Source organism: Mixophyes fleayi, chromosome 5, assembly GCF_038048845.1.
Source record: "Mixophyes fleayi isolate aMixFle1 chromosome 5, aMixFle1.hap1, whole genome shotgun sequence".
In the NCBI taxonomy this organism is placed as follows: Eukaryota; Metazoa; Chordata; class Amphibia; order Anura; family Limnodynastidae; genus Mixophyes; species Mixophyes fleayi.
The window spans coordinates 7,955,001-7,980,012 of NC_134406.1; the positions used below are offsets into that span (position 1 = coordinate 7,955,001).

The following is a 25,012-nucleotide window of genomic DNA, read 5'->3' on the forward strand; positions in this document are numbered from 1 at the left end:
TTTCCTATATTGCTGCTTGGGACCAGATTTAGGACTCCAGATGGGACTTGTAGTTCCCCAACACCCGCAGAGAGCATAATACTTCCATATACTATTCACCTTCATTGAAGGAAAGGGCAGGTTTTAGCTCATCTGTCATAATTATCTTCAATCAGCTCTCCCTGGCACCCTGCGGTTATATTCCAGAGATGTGTGTATTATGTGCTCCTGCCAAGCTGCAGAGATACACCACAGGAGTCGTATTTATAGTGCAGGAGAGCGGCAGCCGCAGCAGATAACACACGGTGACATTGATGGATTATACCGTCCTCTACATTCCAGCTGTTAGCACACATCCAATCTGACATAGATGAGGTCAATGCTCCCTCTCAGCCAATCACAGCCCCTCGCTCTGATGAATATTAATGAGTGGTCCAGTTATTGTCCTGCTTATCAGGGGAAGGGAAGCTATGAATACAAAGTGTTACAGTAACAGTCACGTCACAATGTGCCACATGTCAGCATTTCTCTTACACAGGCTGTATCTACACATATTACACATAGTAACACACACAGAGGACCACACAAGGATATACAGTACTGTACATACACACAGAGAGAACCACACAAGGATACACAGTAATGTATACACACACAGAGAACCACACAAGGTTACACAGTAATGTATACACACACAGAGAACCACACAAGGTTACACAGTAATGTATACACACACAGAGAACCACACAAGGTTACACAGTAATGTATACACACAGAGAGAACCACACAAGGATACACAGTAATGTATACACACACAGAGAACCACACAAGGATACACAGTAATGTATACACACACAGAGAACCACACAAGGTTACACAGTAATGTACATACACACAGAGAACCACACAAGGTTACACAGTAATGTACATACACACATAGGACCACACAAGGATACACAGTAATGTATACACACACAGAGAACCACACAAGGTTACACAGTAATGTATACACACACAGAGAACCACACAAGGTTACACAGTAATGTACATACACACAGAGAACCACACAAGGTTACACAGTAATGTACATACACACATAGGACCACACAAGGATACACAGTAATGTACATACACACATAGGACCACACAAGGATACACAGTAATGTACACACACACATAGGACCACACAAGGATACACAGTAATGTACACACACACAAAAAACCACACAAGGATGCACAGTAATGTACACACACACAGAGAACCACACAAGGATGCACAGTAATGTACACACACACAGAGAACCACACAAGGATGCACAGTAATGTACATACACACATAGGACCACACAAGGATGCACAGTAATGTACACACACACAGAGAACCACACAAGGATACACAGTAATGTACATACACACATAGGACCACACAAGGATACACAGTAATGTACACACACACAAAGAAAACCACACAAGGATGCACAGTAATGTACACACACACAGAGAACCAAACAAGGATGCACAGTAATGTACACACACACAGAGAACCAAACAAGGATGCACAGTAATGTACATACACACAGAGAACCAAACAAGGATGCACAGTAATGTACACACACACAGAGAACCACACAAGGATACACAGTAATGTACACACACAGAAAGAACCACACAAGGATACACAGTACTGTACACACACACAGAGAACCACACAAGGATACACAGTACTGTACATACACACAGAGAACCACACAAGGATACACAGTACTGTACACACACACACACACACACACACACACAACCACACAAGGATACACAGTACTGTACACACACACACACACAACCACACAAGGATACACAGTAATGTACATACACACAGAGAACCACACAAGGATACACAGTACTGTACACACACTCAGGGAACCACACAAGGATACACAGTACTGTACACACACACACACACAGAGAACCACACAAGGATGCACAGTAATGTACATACACACAGAGAACCACACAAGGATACACAGTACTGTACACACACACACACACAGAGAACCACACAAGGATGCACAGTAATGTACATACACACAGAGAACCACACAAGGATACACAGTACTGTACACACACACACACACAGAGAACCACACAAGGATACACAGTAATGTACATACACAGAGAGCACCACACAAGGATGCACAGTAATGTACATACACAGAGAGCACCACACAAGGATACACAGTACTGTACACACACACATAGGACCACACAAGGATACACAGTACTGTACACACACTCAGGGAACCACACAAGGATACACAGTAATGTACATACACACAGAGAACCACACAAGGATACACAGTACTGTACACACACACAGAGAACCACACAAGGATACACAGTAATGTATACACACATAGGACCACACAAGGATACACAGTAATGTACACACACAGAGAACCACACAAGGATGCACAGTAATGTACATACACACATAGGACCACACAAGGATACACAGTAATGTACATACACAGAGACACACAAGGATACACAGTAATGTACATACACACATAGGACCACACAAGGATGCACAGTAATGTACACACACAGAGACACACAAGGATACACAGTAATGTACATACACACATAGGACCACACAAGGATGCACAGTAATGTACACACACACATAGGACCACACAAGGATACACAGTAATGTACACACACACATAGGACCACACAAGGATGCACAGTAATGTACACACACACATAGGACCACACAAGGATACACAGTAATGTACATACACACATAGGACCACACAAGGATACACAGTAATGTACACAGACACATAGGACCACACAAGGATACACAGTAATGTACACACACACATAGGACCACACAAGGATACACAGTAATGTACACACACAGAGACACACAAGGATACACAGTAATGTACACACACACATAGGACCACACAAGGATACACAGTAATGTACACACACACATAGGACCACACAAGGATACACAGTAATGTACACACACACATAGGACCACACAAGGATACACAGTAATGTACATACACACATAGGACCACACAAGGATGCACAGTAATGTACATACACAGAGAGCACCACACAAGGATACACAGTAATGTACACACACAGAGAACCACACAAGGATGCACAGTAATGTACATACACAGAGAGCACCACACAAGGATACACAGTACTGTACACACACACACACACACACACACACACACACACAGAGGACCACATAAGGATACACAGTACTGTACACACACACACACACAGACACACACACACACACACACACACACAGAGGACCACATAAGGATACACAGTACTGTGTACACACACACACACACACAGACACACACACACACAGAGGACCACATAAGGATACACAGTAATGGGATGCATTGGAATATGAGTTGTGCAGTGTACAATCCACAACCATCCTTAGTCACACACGTAGTATTACAGGAAGGCAGAAGCTCAGGTGCCAGACTGTATAACAGAGGGGAGGACGCTCCATTGTTGTGATCAGGAACAATCCAGGTTATCCAAATAATCCGTGTGCCAGGAGGGGGCCACCAATCTATACAGCTGGTCATATAGAAAGTGACCAATCACTTCATAGATCTATTTCATATGGCCATAACAGATCCAACATTACAGTCTTCTTGCAGCTAAATCTTATTTGTATTAATAATCTTACTGCTATTTAATTGTACAATTAAACATGGCTTGAAATTGCCTGTTCCTGTGTTATCTTTTCTAATCTGTTTGAACTTAATTTCATTTTCCGTCACTCCATAGTCAGAAGTCGGCTGTGAATGTCGCTGTTGGCTGATCGTGCGAGAGAAAGTTGCGCTGATCCCATCTACAGGGCGCTATATACACGTCACAGCGTCGCTATACCATGAGGTAGTGATGTCATACCCAGGAACGCCACGGCTTGGGGGAGGGGGGGGCTGAATTATCTATAGAGGTACAAAGTGTAACGTCACATCAATGTCTGACCTCCTAACACTGTATAACCACCATTACATTAAACACATTTACGTTTCTCTAATAAACAAGCAAGGCAAGTAAATGGAGCCGCATGAAATGAATCCCGAGAGCGAGGTGGCTCAGGGACTATATATATATATATATATATATATATATATATATATATATATATATATATCTATCGCGTGGCATGTTTCTGTTGTTGGGCAAATTGCACTTAGAAAAAAGTTTCTCTGCTGAAGTGTAGGTACAAGGTGCACAATGCATCCTATTAAACATAAAGGTAAAGAGGTTCACCGACGTGCGCGACGCCATCATTCGAATTTACCTTCAGCTTTGCCCTCTGCTCATTCTTGTCGCAGGGAAGAGAGAGACAGAGCGTTATATTGTGTCCAGGTGACAGACCACAAAATCCAGACATTGACAGACTCAATGGCGGCCCAATGTCCTATTAACTAACTTTATATCAGCGCTTCCATATTTATGTCCACTACATCGGTTGTGTGAAGATGAGGAGTCTACACATTATATCGAACATACAATTACAAGTACATTCAATCTATGGTTCAGCAAGACTCCGTTTTTCAAGTTGTGACTTTCGGAAACATCAGTTTATTTAAAGCACTAACAAGGCTGGAAGTGAGCTCAATGTTAAGCTGTTCTGAATACAAAGGTTTCTAGTTTAGATTAATAAGTGAGAGATGTAACTAACAAAGTCACGAACTACAAGTAGAATCTATTCCCTGTTCCGCTGTCCTCCTCAGCTTCTCACAACGTATTCGCAGGCTGATTTTCATTGCAGCTCTTTAATGTTGTTCCCCACAGTTTGGGGATTTGATATCTGTGTTGTGAGCGATCGTTAGTGAAACTTGATACTTGTTTTGCACATTTATCCACGGTGCTGCCAGCCACTAGAGGCAAGAGCCTATGTGCTGTCTACAGACCGAGACCTAAGGATTTATTTTCAACGTAAGAACCTTCCCATGATATAAAACGACTGCTGCTGCTGCCAAAGTTTAGTAAGAAGAGGGGGTCTAAGCCAACTTTAAAGTTATCATGGGGACAGACAAAAGTGTGTTAAGAGCACAGTTTCTGATGCAACCTTACTGCTGGGTTACTGTATTCCAACATTACCAATAACCAGCTAAACAGACCCATAGATTGTAAGCTTGCGAGCAGGGCCTTATTACATCTCTGTCTGTCTCTATTACTCAGTATTGTTTTATTATTGTGTTTGATCCCAACTGTAAAGCTCTGTGGAATTTGTTGGCGCTACATAAATAAATGTTGATGATGGTGAGAATATATACAGGATTCTAATTAAATACATTTGTTTTAAATGGAAATTAAATGCCATACATGTTTTTAAAGACAATTGCCAAGAGGAGCGATCATTGCCAAACTCTGGTCTGGTTTTCCACAGTATATTCGGAAACACAGACAGCACTGAAGCGGAAAGGCAGCCAGGAATTAGTATAACATGTAATAACTGTGACTATGGGAAGATCTGGCTCTCGCCATGAATGAAAACATTCTGGATAAATAACTTTATCAATCTGAATGCACAATGGATTAAAACTGTAAGTCTTCTCCCAGCTGCTGAGCCCGCAGTAAAGCGACTCATATAACAGTGAGTGTGGCTTTCGAGTTTGGCCCTGAAGTGTTGGGAAGAGAGACTGGCGACAGTCAGACAAAAGATTGGACTGCGGAGCCTCAGAGACCTCACCATCGAAGGGAAAGCACTGGTGCTGCCCAATGAGATCCTTCCTGTTCTGCAGTACACGGCCCAACCTTGGCCACCTCTTGCTGCCGTCTGTAAGACCATCACAAGGACAGTCTTTCACTTCATCTGGGGCTCCAAAATGGACAGAGTGAAGCGGTCAGTGATGTACAAGGACCCCCTCAAAGGTGGGAAAGGGATCCCTGATATCCCCACCATGCTGCGGGCCTTCTTTGTTTGCAACTGCATCCGCAGGACACTCCTTGAAAAGAACATTTGCTCTGCTGGGAAGTCCATGTCTCGCTTCTTCCTTCTGCCACTTTGGAGGAACCTTGGTTGGGACAAGTGGGACAGCTCCTTCCCTTACAACTAGACTACACCTTGGTTTTACCTGGATGTTGGACAATTTGTGAGGGAGAACCATCTGGAGAGACTTATACCAGACTTGTGGAAGCCAAAAACTATCCACAAGCTCATCAGAGGGAAAGACGTTATGGAGTCTGTTCCAGGGCTTCCTGTGGCTACGGCCAAGCACGTCTGGGAGAATGTGGCCTCTAAGAGACTGACTAATAGACATAAGGACATTGCATGGATGGCTATCCAGGGGGGTCTACCTCTCAGGACATTCATGCACTCCCGGAACCTGCGCCGATTTGTTCACTTCCTCTTTTGTATCACCAGAAGAGAGACTGCTCAGCATATCTTTTGGGACTGCCCCACTGCACAGGCACTGTTGGATGCCCTGGAACATGAACATAAGGACATTGTGGCCAGGACTTGCCTTTCATACCATTCGGTATTTTATGGATTATTTCCTGGGACACACACCGTTGGGGCAATCCAGGAGGCCTAGCGCCTTGTGAACTGTTTTAAAGGACGCTATGTGGCTTGCCAGGAATCGCCTCATCTTGAAGCAGGAGAAGATGACCATCCAGGACTGTCGCAGGCTGAACCACAGCTTGCTAAGAGACTAGAACACCCTTGACAGTCCTGAGGAAGAAGAAGACGAGGATTGATTGTTATCTCCCGCTTCTCCTTCTCCCAATTGTGTCTTTTTTATCAATAAAATCTTTGGTTTGTGCTTCCCCTCCCTTACCCCCTCCAACCCATTCCCCGTTCACAGCTTGAAGTATTATTGAATGTCATGTCTATTTATGCACCCTTCCCTTTGTCTCTGTCCTCAATAAAAAATTTTTGCTTGTGACTCCACCACCCTACCCCTCTCACCTACCTCCCCCTCACATCCAATGTTTTTTATTGTACTGTGATATGGTTTAAAGTTTGAATGGTTAGTGCTGTACTTGATGTATATTCTGTAGGATGTCATATCTTGTACTTTATGCCCTGTATTGTACTAAAATGTATGCATGATTATGTCTTACGGTGTACTGTGTACACTTGAATGAAACGTATGAGCTGTGTTTTTTGTACTTTATACAAATAAAGCTACTTTTTCAATCAAAAAAACAGTGAGTGTGGCCCCAAAATGACCATGGGTACTGGACAACAATCCGATCAGTTTATTACTGGGTATACTTGTAAATCTGGTTGGAAGAGAACAGTTATGTGAGGTCCATCCACATTAACAGGTAGCCTGTAAGAAATCCTGTTGCTCCCATGCAATCTGTCCATCTGTGTCCTGGTGCCTGGCACTCGTCCTGTGTGGGGCCAGTCACTTTAGTGAAAAGAATTCACAGAATCCAGAATGCCAGATTGAGTCTCCTAAAAGTGACACTATTTCATAGCAATGGCCATGCAACTGGGTTTGGGGGAGATAATTGGGGGTGGGGATGGAGGTGATGGGAGAAGGGAAGACTTAGGGAAGTAAAGGAATACCTTTTCATAGCATGGGGACATCATCATCATCAGTTATTTTATATAGCGCAACTGATTCTGAAGCACTGTACAGAGAACTCATTCACATCAGTCCTTGACACATTGGGGCTTATAGTCTAAATTCCCTAACATAGCCACACAAACAAACACACACACACACACACACACACACACACACACACACACACACACACACACACACACTAGGGTCAATTTTGATAGCAGCCAATTAACCTACTAGTGTGGGAAGAAACTGGAGCACCCGGAGGAAACCCACGCAAACACAGGGAGAACCTACAAACTCCCCACAGATAAGGCCATGGTCGGGAATCGAACTCATGACCCCAGCTCTGTCAGGAAGAAGTGCTAACCACTGAGCCACCGTGCTGTCCTTTATTTATTTGATCATCATGAAACAGATGTATAGCCATTTCCTCCAAATGTTTAATACAACGCCCATAGAGTTTGGAGGGGAGGTGGCTGAAGGGAGATCGAGCACTTCTAAACCTTGACGGATGCCACATGAGCACTGATCACACCCCAGCGTTGTGGCGTCACGCCCGCTTTATACCAACAGGTGCTGTCTCCAGGCGTCACCCATGCACATAATGCCTGGATGTGCCAATATCACTCACCACAACACTAAATATACCCCCTCCTCTCTCACATTTCCCCACCCCCCCCCCTCACGTTTCCCCTGGCATTTCAACTAATAGACCACATTAAGGTGTTAAGGGCGCTGGAAAATGCTTTAATTATAAATATACCTATAAGTATACAGGTCTAGGATGGAGTTTATGTAGCCAGGAATAGAGAGTAATGTGCACACAGGGTCAGGCCACTTCCACCAGCATAGACCTAGCGTGGACACTGGAGACCAGGCGTGTGTGTGTCACGCTGATGTCCTGCCAGTTCTATACCAGCTCAGGTTACAGCTTTATCCCTATTCCAGAGAGAGAGTCTTCAGTGATTCAATACAGTAACATCCAAGTAGCAGTTATTACAAATCAGCTTCACTTAGCAGAGATCAGGGCTGTGATTAAAGAGGACGTTAGGTGCCATCCACAAACGGTTAACATTACGCCACTGTTTATGCCAATAGCTTCCGATCTACATACTGAAAGCAACAGACATATCTTCTACAGACTTAGATCAGGTTGTAAAGGGCTCAAATATTTTGGCTACAAGTCCACCCAGTTACATCAGGTAATGGCCACACGGTAGCAGCGCTGTTTTATTCCTATACCGAACAAAACACAAAGTCAGGGAGAGCAGGAATATTAGGAAATTAGAAGGTAGACCCCCTGACTGCTCCCCAGATCAGACACTGTATATACACTTAGTAATATAAAAGGGGAACGCAGGCATTGTGTGAGCTGCAGTGACATCATCTTTGCCTCAGTGATGTCACTGCTTCCTAGTGAACTGATAGGATGAATATTGGTTCAGCCCACCAATGGTCTGCCACACCTGTGTGTATATAATGGGCACAGTTTCAAAGTAAAATATGCTGTTTATATGTAAGATTTTCAGTTGTAAAGTCAGGAAACAAACCTACCGAGAGCAGGTGTTTCTCTTTAAATCTGAAAAAGGCCCCACTCTTCACCATGCTGATTCTCGATGCAGCCAACACTGCCTCTATCAGCCAATCACAACCTCAGCTCTCCCTGAAGTTAAGGAATGTTCTGGTTCCCTAGAGCTAGTTCTGCAGAGTGCTTCTCCTGTGCTCTGCTGTTAGACACCGCTCAGCCAAGGCCGCAAAAGCGTTCCCGCTGTCAGCTCAGTGCGGACAGAGCCTGCTCTGCTCTCCTGCGGAGCCTCACTCTAATATGCAGTGGGGGTCACATGTTGTGTAGGCTGCTCTTTTCTCTCATGGCACCCGACACCTCTCCTCTCTCCCTGACACCCTCCCACTACCCTGCATCCTCTCCCCTGCCACCCTCCCATTCTCCTGCATCCTCTCCCCTGCCACCCTCCCATTCTCCTGCATCCTCTCACCTGACACCCTCCCACTACCCTGCATCCTCTCACCTGACACCCTCCCACTCCCCTGCATCCTCTCACCTGCCACCCTCCCACTACCCTGCATCCTCTCACCTGCCACGCTCCCACTCCCCTGCATCCTCTCACCTGCCACGCTCCCACTCCCCTGCATCCTCACCTGCCACGCTCCCACTCCCCTGCATCCTCTCACCTGCCACGCTCCCACTCCCCTGCATCCTCTCACCTGACACCTTCCGAGTCCCCTGCATCCTCTCACCTGTCACCCTCCCACTCCCCTGCATCCTCTCACCTGCCACCCTCCCACTACCCTGCATCCTCTCACCTGCCTCGCTCCCACTCCCCTGCATCCTCTCACCTGCCACCCTCCCACTACCCTGCATCCTCTCACCTGCCACGCTCCCACTCCCCTGCATCCTCTCACCTGCCACGCTCCCACTCCCCTGCATCCTCTCACCTGCCACGCTCCCACTCCCCTGCATCCTCTCACCTGCCACGCTCCGACTCCCCTGCATCCTCTCACCTGCCACGCTCCCACTCCCCTGCATCCTCTCACCTGCCACGCTCCCACTCCCCTGCATCCTCTCACCTGCCACGCTCCCACTCCCCTGCATCCTCTCACCGGACATCCTCCCACTCCCCTGCATCCTCTCACCTGACACCTTCCGAGTCCCCTGCATCCTCTCACCTGTCACCCTCCCACTCCCCTGCATCCTCTCACCTGCCACCCTCCCACTACCCTGCATCCTCTCACCTGCCTCGCTCCCACTCCCCTGCATCCTCTCACCTGCCACCCTCCCACTACCCTGCATCCTCTCACCTGCCACGCTCCCACTCCCCTGCATCCTCTCACCTGCCACGCTCCGACTCCCCTGCATCCTCTCACCTGCCACGCTCCCACTCCCCTGCATCCTCTCACCTGCCACGCTCCCACTCCCCTGCATCCTCTCACCTGCCACGCTCCCACTCCCCTGCATCCTCTCACCTGCCACGCTCCCACTCCCCTGCATCCTCTCACCTGACACCTTCCGAGTCCCCTGCATCCTCTCACTGACAACCTCCCCTCACCCCCTGAATCCTGTCACCTGTCACTCTCGCCTCCCCCAGGCACTCTGTTCACTCCCGTGATACCCTGGAATAAACACAAAACTCCCTAAAAAATAAACACGTAAAACCGTATACTCTATATATAAGTAACATTTATTTTTAGTTTAGTTTTCTATGAAACCTTGAAATCCTTTTGCAGGAAGAACGCTCTCCCTATCCTGCCAAACCTCCCCATAATGGCCGAGGCTATGATAAAATAATAAACAAAGCGTTTAAATGACCACTGAACCCCAAAAATGTAATTTTCATATATCATCCAAAAAGATCAAATCGATTGTTCGGTGTTACCCTGACACTGGTAAAATATATAGTGTAGTATAGCTTCCACCATAACAGATGGAGAAAGCTCCTCCCACACATTTATTACAGTGTCCTGTTGGGATCGGATACAGGTCACAAATCTGAGATTGCAGTCAGCTGAGCTTCTGTGACATCACAGGCCCCTGTGTATGAATCTATTAATCCATACAGTGCAATTCAGTAAAGCAAGTCTGCTAAGCCTTCAGTCACTTTGTGTTTACTGTGCTAGAGAAGCAACTCCCTCCCATCATGGCAGCCTGCTGCAGAGGAATGACAGAGCATGGTGGAAATGTTTAATTACGTATAAAGACTTTAGTTATTTCATGCATATTATTCCTCTAAGCAGCACACAGCCTCTGCTATATATTAATGTCACATGGTGGCTGTATCACTCGTTAACCTACAAGCTCTCTGAGGGCTAGATTTACTAAGCTGCGGGTTTGAAAAAGTGGGGATGTTGCCTATAGCAACCAATCAGATTCTAGCTTTCATTTATTTAGTACCTTATACAAAATGATAGCTAGAATCTGATTGGTTGCTATAGGCAACATCCCTATTTTTTCAAACCCGCAGCTTAGTAAATCTAGCCCTGAGTGTTGCTTTCATTCAGTTCTCAGGCAGTTTTATTTTTTTAGCAATATTTCTTTATGTGTTATGACAAAAGTAGGAACACATTGGATTACTCACCTAAGCTGCGTATTCTTCATAAATACTCAACAAAAAGGACCCACCCACTTGTAGGATTCATTATGAAAGTGTCTGATGATGGATGGAATAAGAACAGAACATAGGCTGTACATGAGGAGAACCTCATAGGAGCAATTTGTTTTTAGCCATATAAATGCTACATAGCTGGGGGGTGGGGAGTGCTCCCAAATGATGAAGGTTTTTTTTTTATGTTTAGACCCCTAATGAAATGGGAGTCTCTATAGTTCCTGGTTAAGTTTAGTCAGTTCTTCGTAGCTACCAGCAATGGAATCGGAATCCAGGCTTCATAACTGAGGCCATCCGGCCACCGAGAGGCAGGAGGCACCAACCTACAAACACTGCTTGGGGAAACCTATGAAGGGTTATACATATAGGGCCTGATCCATCAAGGCACGCAACTTGCATTTAGTATTTAGATGATGTATTCCAGGAACGGACATGAAGATACGTGCGCTGTTGAATTCGGGGACAGGTCTGCTGTGCTCTACTACACAATACTCTGCAGGATATGTTCAACAGCTATGTGAATTATTGTCACCTGCTCATAATATAAACATTAATGATAAAACAGTTAAAAAAAAAAAGTTATTTTTTTTTAACATTATATTTCCATGAAACACACAGCTATTAGGATGTTCTCAATGTCTACTGAGCATAAAGTACATTTTTACAGTTGCTCATGATTGCAAACACATGTTATAGCATGCACACGAGACTGTCATCACTACTGATCAGGACTTAGACTAGCCCTATATATATATAGCAGAATAACAAGTAACTTTGAGTTTGACAAGAGCTGGATTCGAAAGGGGCTGCGTGCGCTAGAGTTTGGCACGCCCTTACTGTACCTTGACTATGGAAACACGTCCAGTTCACTCCCGGAAATCGTAGGTTGTAGTAAGTGTCCTTTGCGTTTGTCCGTATGTCCCGGATCTGCGCAGGCACAGAGTGATTTTGCAGACGATACACTCAAAATCGGCAGATACGTACCTTGATGAAACAGGTCCACATACTTAAATTGTGGTTTTAGAAGCTTTTATACCCATAAACTTTAATCGCAGAAACCCATTTTGCAGCTGAATACATGCCTACGTGTAATATCAAAGTAAACATTGGAGGGCTTGACCGGAACAGGGCCCAGCTGGGTGGAACTCCGACACAGAACTTCTGTGATCACACCATTGTTTTGGCTGCATTTGGACAGTAGCAGTGCCAGCTCGTTATTGTGTTACACATTCACACACTCCCTTCTTTTTTCTTTTTTTTTTATAACAGAAATCTTCGCTTGTTGAAAGGAACTTCAAGCACCTGATAAGAAAGTGTTGCAGTGGAAATTTCCACCAGCTCAGAGAATGTGCCGGAACGAATGCTATCATGACTCATTGTTTTTTGGATTACACAAATCTGCCATTGCGACACTGAACGTGCTAGATCATAATAGGCCATTAGAATTCAGGTCCGTGCCCAGCATCTAATCTCAGGTGTCTGTTGCAATATACAGATACAAGTCATAGAGAAAGAAGCTATCAAGAAAGACATTAAAATATGGACAATGTATCTTCAAATCCCAGCAATTATGTACACATTACTCTGCTCTTACACAAGATTAGTGCTTCTATAAAGCACAATCTCAGGCTGACAAGGCATGCTGGGAATTGTAGTTTCACAACAGCAGTAGAAACGCCAAAGGTTTCCCAAGCCTCAATAAAAGATGTCCTTAACATAGTGTACTTGTCTAGTAATGGGCCCTGCTGTGAGTATTCAAGGCGAGGGCTGAAAAGTTACCTTTTAGGATTTGGTCCATTATACAGAGAACAAAAAGGATAAAGAAGAACACATTGTAGCAGCAACGTAAAATTATCATAGAAGGGGAGAGAGAGCGCGAGAGAGAGCGCGAGAGAGAGCGCGAGAGAGAGCGCGAGAGAGAGAGAGCGCGTGAGAGAGAGAGCGCGAGAGAGAGAGAGCGCGAGAGAGAGCGCGAGAGAGAGCGCGAGAGAGAGAGAGAGCGCGAGAGAGAGAGAGAGCGCGAGAGAGAGAGAGAGCGCGAGAGAGAGCGCGAGAGAGAGCGCGAGAGAGAGCGCGAGAGAGAGCGCGAGAGAGAGCGCGAGAGAGAGCGCGCGAGAGAGAGAGAGAGAGCGCGAGAGAGAGAGAGAGAGCGCGAGAGAGAGAGAGAGAGAGCGCGAGAGAGAGAGAGAGCGCGAGAGAGAGAGAGCGCGAGAGAGAGAGCGCGAGAGAGAGCGAGAAAGAGGGGGAGGGGGAGAGAGGGAGGTCCCTCCAGTTTGATAACGCCTGAGGAATATAGGTGACCATGTTAGGAAAGGGAGTCAAATCATTCTATCTGCTGGCAAACTCCCCTTTATACACATATATAGCTCATTCAACATTCTAAGCTTATTAGTGAGACAAGTTATTAGTACAACAGGGCAGAATTGAAACAGCATAACATCTCATTTCATTTTCAGCATCACAGCCATCCCCAGAGTTAGCAAATCTTCTAAATAGGAAAAGTGGACGTGTTGCCCATAGCAAACAATCAGATCCTAGCTGTCATTAATCCAGTACATTCTATATAATGATACCTAGGGGTAAATGTATCAAGCTGTGAGTTTCCGGCGGGTGTTAAAAGTGGAGATGGTGCCTATAGCAACCAATCATATTCTAGCTGTCATTTTGCAGAACGTACTAAATAAATGATAACTAGAATCTGATTGGTTGCTATAGGCAACATCTCCACTTTTCCTTTTATAATGTTTGATAAATCTACCCTCAGTCTCTAGAGGTAAGGGAGAGAACTGCAGGGGGGGGGAAACGGCTGTATAGAGAAGAGGAGCGGGGAGGGAAAGAGAGCGATAGGGGGGCTAAGCAACTTATGTTTCTATACTTTAAATTCTGTGTAACATACATATTCTTCGGGAGGTGGAGTGAAGGGGGTCACAAGCTGGCCAAAATATTACATGTATTCTAATGCTCTAGATGGTTATTGCAATACAAGTCTTACAGTTATTATTGTGAGGATATACAGACAGCAGAGTACACAGCCAGGACATGTAACCAGCACCTGTGACCCAGGCAGAGGTACCATCCAGCGTATCACGTTTACACCGCTTCTCAAATGCAGGAGACGCACGGTATCAGCTCTCCCGGCAGCTGCTTCAGCCTCACCAGTGTCCTATTTTCACATTTTCCACACTGGATAATGGAGACAACTTATTAAAATATAAAGTCAGAGAGCTGCCAGGAGAGAACGTGTTGCAATATATGATTGTCTATTGCTTTCTTGGCAGGTGCACAAGTGCTTTTCTGGCCCTCGACAAACCGGATAACCTCCTTTAGTGATGGTGATGAAATGTCTTTGGTGCCATCATGCTCCGTCACTGAACAGAGAGGGCACCTGGAATCCAGAGGGTGAACTCGCCATGCACTATACTTACTGGAGACGCAGCACTAGGGGGTAATTCTCACTGATATAAATAGAGCCGATCCCAGCATCAAACATAGCTCCAGTAATAAAGAAAGAAAAACAAAAAAAGCAGAATATTCTCAAGAATATATTTGTATAGCATTACATTGAGCTATTACATGGTATTCCAGTGTGAAGGTTAAAACAGGACACACACTAACTCATTACTTTGCCTTCAGCTAGAATTACTACTAAACTACACTAAATGAATGTGAATCAGCCAGTGTGCTGAATATTTTACTATGTACAATACGTCTGTTTTCCCTACAGAACCCTAAATAAGCACACATAATGCATCTTTAATACAAGTTACTAAGAAGCCGCTAAGCCTTCTAATATAACAGTATTTTACATGTGTGATTAGGGTGTGAAATAAATCTGTATTCTGTACTCAATTGTCCTATTTTATCAGATATTTAGGCTCCGAATTTCATCCTGCAAAAAGCTTACAGACAGGTCTGACATGCACAGGAAACTAAACAGAAGGCCATAACTTAAGCTCAGGTGACATTTTATTATGCGTATAATGCAGTCTGTTCCCAGTACAGAGTTTACTTCCATCCATATTCAAATGGAAACGTATCTTGAGATACTCTTGGATTTTAACACGGCCGGAACTAGGCGCTCTTTTTAAAAACACAACTTACGTGCAAGTTGCGTTTGGACGTGAATCAGGTGCTATGAGTTTAGAATCTCAACTTCTCTCAAACCGCCACAGAATCTGCGTCATTCATTTGTGCCCATTATTAGAAATGGATAAGTTGACAAGGGGATGAGGTGATATTGTAAATAACATAACTTAAAGTGTACATGACACCGACACATGGGGGATGAAGTCATTCTGTGGCCTGTACCAATTTCCAGCCCATTAATTTAATACTAAATAGGAGCCCCTACCACATTTACGCAGTTGATGCTGCTATTCTGTGGGCCGAACGATTCCTGAGAATGCGGTCTATCGCGTTATAATGAATCAGCGACTCATATAATAGTTATGACTGATGTGATTGGCTGCCTCCGTGGTGTACATGCACAACAACTACACTTTTAATAAAGTCTTCTTGGCAGCAAAAACTGGTATGTTCACTTCTCTCTCTTGTATCCTGCGCACCAAAAATCAAAATCGCCTTTACGTAAATAAAATCCACCTAACATTTCTCTCTCCAGGCCCATTGGTAACTAAACCATTTTCTAAAAAAAATTCTGCTGAACAGAACATGACATCAGTACAGCTCATGTTAATATTTCATGGACATTCCCAGCGCAGGTAAGTAACCTATAATCCATTACACAGACAGGTGGCATCAGTACTAACCCTGCTCATTTTCCAGGTCATCGCCCATCAATCCTGTCCTCACCATATCACAAATGTAACACTGGGGAGGTATTTAAAAGAATGATTACTTGCTGTTTCAAATACCGAAGTGCTCAGAACCTTATCTCCATTTAAAAGGCCAATAAATCTATAATAAATGTGTTTGGGGGAGGGGGGGGGGGAAAGACCACTCATGACCACCCGCTGCGTGCAAACTCACGGTCAATGAATGACAATATTGTCAGACTTCCCTGCACAAACAATGAAAGAGCATTTCTACAGCTAGTGTCCTCTATTATTTGCATGACATAGCAACGTTAAAATACTTCATAAAGTCATAATTGTGGTCAAATATGTGCAAACAAACGAGACAATCCCCGCTGTAAAACTGTAACTTCATCTGAGACATTTCTTCTAACACCGAAATTCTTGTTGCATAAATGTTTTTATAAGACACTGTCGGTTAAGAAAAATCTGTACTTAATAATCTTATTCAAAAACCCTAATAGTATTAAATATATAAGTACAAAGTTGTCCATATGATGCATTATGCTATTTAGCCAAGCAGAAGCTATTACTCTCTTTTATCAGATATTTCCTGTGGCTAAGAGAGGCTGGATGCAGTGTCATTCAATTAGGATTTGCTGACAGGAAGTCTGCTGTGTGTTGGAAAATATCCTCCTACCCCATTCCCATATGAATTGGCTGTTGTATAGAGGATAGGTGGTGTTTTAGGCTTAGTGGGCCCTTATTGTTATGAACCAAGGCTGTAACAACATTAACATTACAATCACTGGATCAAAACTCCTGGATTGCCGTAACCAAGTTATATCCATAACATACAAAGACAATTAAATAACAGAACATAGGTCTCTAGGCTGGTGGGATCATTTTACCTTTCTCCCAAGACGAGGCTGAAGTTAGCTTCTTATTCATGCTCCGGCTTCTTATTTAGAAAAGCTTATTTTTAAAGGATTAAACCAAGTTGGATCACTGATTTCAAATTAGAGTAACACTAAAGGGTGTCCCTTATACAAACTGCAATAGTATTTAGTCTGGCCCAACATTGTTTTGGGCATGAAAATGGGCACAGATAGCATATTGAGCATTTTTAAGAAGTAGCTGTAGTTTTGCAAGGGTTAAATGCCGTTGGGCCACCAATTTGATAGTGGGAATCAACACAGGGTGGTCAGTTACATATAAAACACCTGTCTTTTGCCTGGCCCAACACTATTTTGGGCGTGAAATCAGGTGGCAAAGTGGGCACAGAAAGCATTTTCATTATTTTGAATAAGTAGCTGTTGCTAATCTGATGTTAAATCAGTGATCCAACTTGATTTAATCCTATACAATCGATTCTACACAAGACACACACTTACCAATCTGCAACAGAACCGGTGTCACCAACGCAGTCTCCATCGCGTAGCAGAATTCTCTACCAAACATCACGGCGCCATTCATCACCCAGAGACGGACAGGGATCCGGTCAATGGAGCTCTCGCTTAGATTCTCGTCCCTGCTCTCGATCTCCTTGGTCTCGTCCTTCTTCAACTTGGTCAAAGGAAGGTCCTGAACTTGCATAGATTCCGAGTCAGCATTTTGAGGGGCCATCTTCGTCACCACAAAAATATATATATATGTATATTCCTAGATTCTATATAAATATTAATACTATATATCTTCAAAGATAAATATTTTTTTTGTTTTGTTCAGCTTTCGTCACGTTCCTCATGCAATTAATACTTATATTCCACTGTGTTCAAGTAGACGTTGACGCAACTTTGCAAATAAGGTGCTGCGCGAGAGAGAACGGTATTTGGTGCTAATTCAATCATATGGCTTAATGGTTTACTGTGAATTAGAGTTAAAAATCCATAATTGCCATTCAGTTAATACCAGTTTCATAATTTCTATAGAAGAAGTGGTAAAATTCTTGGTCTTGCTTTTGCAGGGTAGGAAGGCGACACACACAGGTGATGCACTGTTAATCCCCATCGAGTGACTGATTAATCTGAAAACCAAATGAAACAGAGACAGTGTTACAGCGGGAAGCAGGAAAAGTGGATTCTGCTGGTGAAGTTCCAGGCCGCTGGCAAGAGATGTGGAACTAATGAGTTTCATAAAAATATCCTGTGATCGTGGTTTAAAAAAAAAACAAATTTACAATCTATGATAACGATAAGAAATACATTCTTTAGACAGGGAGGCGTTGTATGAAAAGACGGTCTTTGTAGGAGCAATTAGCTCATCCAATGCACAGATTGAGCTTGTAAAATGTTTAAATCAAAACATTAAGTTGCTCCTGGCATGTTTACCACACTGCGTACATAATAGAATACTGGAAATCCCATGAAACCCAAATAGTATGAAGGCCACTCACAGGGTGGCACACTGGTTAGTATTGCTGCCTCGCTGCACTGGGGTCATGGGTTCAATTCCAACTGTGGCCCTATCCGTGTGGTGTTTATATGTTCTCCCCGTGTTTTGTGGGTTTTCTCTGGGAGCTAAGGTTCACTCCCAAACTCCAAAAAACACACTGCTAGGACAACTGGCTTGTGATGACATAAACCCTTGTGTGTGAGTGTCCATGTGGTGGGGAATATAGATTGTAAGCGCCACGGGAAGAGGGACTGATGTCACTAACTAAAAATGATGTAAAGTGCTCCGTAATATGTAGGCACAATATAAATAACAGTTAATAAATAAATAATAGGGTAACATTGTACATAATCTAGAGGAGTGTAACCAAGTCTCCGCGGATCATAGTTTTGAGACACCAAAAGAGGCGTTTTACAAGAGATTGCATTGTAGATCGGATAATCAGGTTTACGAACCTCTGATTTATACTGTTATGGCATATTAAGCTTTAACTCGGGACTTCCGGCGTAGGGAGAATATACGGACAACTCAATATGAATTACAGAAGCGATAACAACATATACAAGACAAAGTTTCTTCATCTCTGGGTCAACACACAATACGTGGATCACAATGACATTCATGGTGCTCCCCAAAAACCAACCCCAGAAGCATTCACTCTAATTTCTTTGCGTTGTGGCATCAAAATACATTTATTCAAGAGTTTTCCACTGATCAACAATGTCAATTAAAAAAAAAAAAACTAGCAGCTTTTTCTGAATTAAAAATAAATAAAAGACAATACGTAATTACATACATATTCACCCTTTATGATAAGCTACAGATATGAGTTGTCATCAGAGGTCACCTAATTAATCGATTGGAGCCCACCTGGGTACAATTAAACTATTTCCATTTATTTCAAAATAAGTCTGTCTGTGTCCCACGGCACCTGCAAACAAGAGCTTCATCGTGTGGCTCAGAGAACAGACCACTGATGGGCAACAGAGAGCCCAAGGCCCGCATATGGTCTTCCAAGCCTTCACCTATAGCCCCAGTCACTCTGCTTTTTGCCCGTTGGCCCCAACTCATATTCCCTACTTTATGCATCACCAAGCTTCATCCGTGGCCCACCTCTTACTGAATAGTGTATGAACGGGGGCCGAGGCTGAAGCTCAGCAAGTCATAAACTTGATTTTCTCATTTGCCTGAAGCCGCCAACATCCACATCACATGACCTCTTCCGCACAGGAAGGTCACGCAGCGCATTTGAGCAGAGACGCGCAGTCTGTACCATGTGAACTCCTTTCTTCCTCCGTGATAAAGATCTGTGTGATTAAAGCAAGGTTTTTAGGCAGGTGTTTATAAGTTTATTAGCAGTGGTTCACTCATAACCCCAGTGAGGGCTGAGTTGCAATAGGAGGAGCATTTTGTGTCAGTGTGAGAAACAAGGGGAATATGAGGGGTGAGGGGGGCTGAGGGGTGTTTTAGTGCAAGTGAGAGGCATTTTGCGCTAAACGGAGTTAAACTGGACACATTGAACCTCCTGGCCGGTCATCGTTACGTAGAATGTACGATCTACTGGAACTGACATGAATGATTAAACATTCTCTGGAAAGCACTGCATGATATGTTTGCACTGCACAAACAAAAGTTTCATAAAATAAATATTTGTAATTAAGAAAGAGAGTTGTTGTTTTGTTTTGTCTTTTGGAGATTACAAAGTTTTCATCTGTTTATTCAGTGTTAAGAGATCATGAATAAATCAATCATGATTTGATGATGTGAGAAGATAAAGTGTAGTACACACTAAATATATATATATATATATATATATATATATATATACACATACATATATTTATTTAAGATCCCAGTACATTATTAATTAATAGGTCACAGAGCTGAATCACCTATGTCTTTTGGGTCCTGGCCAGGAACATACAGATTATGAATCCTGATAGGACGCAGCCTTCCTCTTGCTGGTTTTGTCCTATTTCCACCATACTTCCACGAATGTTCTCATCACTCATGTGGAGCAGAACATACAGTGGTGGCATTACCTCCCCTTCCTGAGCACTGACGCCTATACCGTGAATCTCTTCTCATAGAAGCAATCTCTTAACTTCCACTGGGAGTTTTCTATCCTTGATTATTTTGTAGACATTGCTTCCAGCTACTGACTCAGAGCTGACTAATCCTACACACCTCAGTCATCCCCAGGTCCTGTGCTCAGGAAGCCCAGAGTTATTGTACTAGTTGTTAGAGGAAGGGCGAGTAAGTAAACTCAAGAGGACTCGATGGTGACAGAGCGAGTCCTTAGAATACACACTTTGCACACGAAACAGGGGGGAAATGTGTCAGCCAATTAACTGGAATCTCCAAATGTTCATTAAAACTTCAGAAACATTTTAAAAAGAGGTCTAAATGTATTTCCTTAGAGGCTGTAGCACATTCTGGTAATATTTAGCAGTCTTAGCATACATAAAATGTATTTACACTCCAGTACCCATAACACTTTTCATAAAGAACTAGTAACAATGTTCCGATCGACCTGCAAAACTAATTCTAAAGTGCCACTATTTAAGAAACAATACTGTTGTCTTTAAAACACCATTGGTGTTTTGTCTAGCAATACGTTGTGCTACAATAAAAAGTGCGGATAGGATTATCTTTCTAGAAACGCTTCAATAGCCAAGGTCATCTTCCTTTTGACACTGCTAGAATTAGTGACTGTCTCTCCTTCCTCAGCATGAAAAGGTAGAATAAAAAATAATTCATACTATGTGAGCTGAAGGCAACGTGTACTTAATAAACACAAACAAAAATGGTTTAACATCTGTGGAATATTGAGGATGTGTAATGGTACCAAGTAAAATAATTTCATTGTTTCATTTACAAACAGCCACAAATATTCCAATGTTTCCAGACTTTTTTCCTATGTTGCTCGATTACTCTGAAAGGTCAGAGAAAGATTAGGATGTTACCATTTGTTACACATGAAACAAGAATACTGAAATCAACAACTTCCTCTATTGTCCTGTTTATTAATATCTGAATTACAGCTGCCAACACATGTGACTTCCTCCATGTCCTGTCTACAAAATAAGTATCACTTGTTTGATACAGAGAACGAGGATGTGTGACTTTAGGGAGAGCTCTAGAAAAAGGTATTTATCTTACATTGTTCTGTGATTGCATTGCATCACTAGTAAAAATAGTATTATTTCTTCACTCCATTACAGCAAAAACTTTTGCTAAATCTTTAGGACTGTATACAGATATAAACTCATTCAAAAAGCCGAGATTGCAGTAATTTGAGCTGCTGTGAAATCACTATCCCTTACCTTGTTAATCCACCAATTTGTTAAGCAAGCCTATAAAGCACTATAAATCTGCTGTTAGAGGAGCACCAATCTTTTTAACATGGCAGAGGAATAAGAGAGCAGGATGGAGATATATAGCGATTTAAGGATGCGTGAAGGTTGCTAAAGCAAGATACAGCCAAACATCAGAGGCATAACTTCTCCCATGTAAAAGGGAAGCATTACAAACACCAAGTTCCCAGACATTACCATCTAGTCTTCAAAATAGAGCGATTAAACTGTGTTCCAGAATTATACCAATTATCATAACTGTTATCACAACTTCAGGACATCTCAGCAAATCATACCCTTATTAATGCCAACATTTTCAGAAATAGATACAGATCTTTCATAATATCAAATTATCTTTATACCCAATTATTTCAATAATATACTCTGCCAAGGACTCGTAACTCAGCCGGCAAACTACCGTGTTGCCTTGATGTATTGTCCACGGGAGTGTGGCAACCGATTTTTAGATTCAATTCGACAACTTTTCACCCGACAGGTGGTGTACACATTACTTATTATGACCCTGGCATAGTATGATCTTATATGCGAAAAGACCTTTCATCGGGTTACTAATCCACGTGCAGTAATGTGGCGCTGTCTGTACCCAACCTTTTCATGCATGACTACAAAATCTCTTTCTCTACACATACATTCTTTTACAAGCAGACTATTGACTCTGATCTTGCGGTCGTCTGGCACCGACACCTCCTGTTGAATGGTGTGGTCACCTCAATTCTTTGCTTTCACTTTCTGTTGATTTTAAAACAAACTTTATTGATATTATGGTCGTTAAAAAACTGGTCAATAATTGTCAACACATCAGAAATCTACTGACTGCAACACCCTCATACAGGGGATGAATTTTTAATACAATCACTTAAATATGCAATTCCCTGTACAAAATTCCAGGAATCTAGAAATATCCCCGATCCCTCCATTCATGCCATACATTTGGCCGTCTTGAAAAACAGGTTTTAAAACAAAGCATGGAACAGATCTCTAGAAGTCTCAATCACGGAGCGTCATCGTACACACAACATAAGTGTACATGGTCCAGTGTACAACTACATTGTACTTCCACCTAGGGGTAATTTATTGAGCCTTCCGAAAAGGAAAAGTGGAGCTTATAGCAAACAATCAGACTCTAGCTATCATTTTCTAGAATGTACTAAATAAATGACAGCTAAAAGCTGATTGGTTGCTATGGGCAACACCTCCATTTTTCCTTCTCTGAAAGTTTGATAAATCTACCCCTACTCTAGTTAGGCCATGTAAAATTCTTTCAACCTCTATTTTATACGACGGAGGATGGAACCATAGTGATTACGGTTCACACTGTCCAATTTTCTAGATTTGCCCTGACTACATTGCTTGGATTCTTTCACATTCCCTAATCATACTACTTTAACCACGGTCAAAATCATTACAACATTAAAGTATAGACTAGCTTGTAATTCTAAATTTGTATGTCTTGATTTCCCAGTGTGGCCTTTATTTGGTTAGGAAATGTTCACTATTGTTCAACTATTCACTATGGCTGGGTACACAATACAGGTTTTTCACCCAACTATCGGGCCAATCACACGATAAATGACCGGCCTGATATCGCATTAGTGTGTACACTCCAATGATGAACGTTTATGGTTCCAAACACTTTGTATGGTTTGATTTAATTCTGGGCAAATGGATACTGATAAAAACTAGGATGCTTGTATGTTGCATAACAGAAATAAAATGTAGCCTATTTGTATATAAATGTACTTGACTTTTTGAATAAGCTTTCTCAATGATGTCTGCCTAAATAAAGAAACTGAGCTGAATGGGGTTGCAACGAAAACTGCATATCAACAATTTTTATTTTTAAAAGCCCACCACATTTGTCAGGCAATTAATGAGTATTATAGCAGAAACTAAATTCCCTAATTACAGCACTTGCTTTCACAGAGGGTTAAATGACAACGGTATTGAATTGAGCACTTCCTATACGCTGGGATCTGCAATAAAAGCTCATTTAAATGTCATCACAACAGACAGGTATCGTCAGCTGAACAGATAATAGCGGAGTTGGTTAGAGTTTAGAAGTCTGGCACAGTCTGTTCCCGAACCAGGCGGATTTCTCCCACGTAATTGCAGCTTTACAATGAAATGTACGTTTTCCATACAATAACCTGACCTTAAGTTTCAGCACCAGAAACAGCTTGTGCTTTGTATACATTTCCTTAGTAGCTGTGGTTTGGAACGCATTTACATGAGATGTAGATTTAAAGGTCCACAAAGCCGTGTAATGCATTCTACCCATATGTACACCCACGCGCATCTAGTTTGCAATGATTATATCCCACTTTGCTGTGCAATGAACCACAGGCAACACTTGTGGGGGAGCCCAGAGTCTTAGCAAGTGTTTCAGTTAATGTGCACAAATGTGTATGTAATGTAGATCCATAATATACATGAACAAATGCCAAGTATATGTTTGAAGGACACCAGAGCCCCAAGAAAGCTAGATTAGCATCAATAAACCATCAACAAGCATTTGAACACCTGATTGGAATCTTCCCTTCTAAGACACCTTGAGATATGATACAAAGGCTGTAAATAGAGGTAATTCCTTTGGCGCAGATCAGTACACAATAGTCCAAATGGCGGGCAGGTATTTTAATAACAGTTATGACAGTAAAAATGCTGAATTAAAGCATATATCAATTCTTGCATAAAACTAAAGGGTTGCAACCCTTAGTAGAGACATCCAACCATAATCATTGGTGAACAAACTAACACATCAGCATCAAGCAGTGTACAAACAACATGGCTAGGAACAACAG

General features: G+C 42.8%; 1 protein-coding gene across 1 annotated transcript in view; it reads right to left on the reverse strand.

The window, feature by feature from the left end:
- Positions 1 to 25,012, reverse strand: part of SLC45A4 (solute carrier family 45 member 4) — a 91,545-nt gene that overhangs the window by 33,186 nt on the left and 33,347 nt on the right. Inside the window, exon 2 of the mRNA XM_075211658.1 lies at positions 17,835 to 18,466. Coding sequence (XP_075067759.1) covers positions 17,835 to 18,066 — 232 coding nt within the window. The 5' untranslated portion in view covers positions 18,067 to 18,466. The remainder of the gene's footprint in view (positions 1 to 17,834; positions 18,467 to 25,012) is intronic.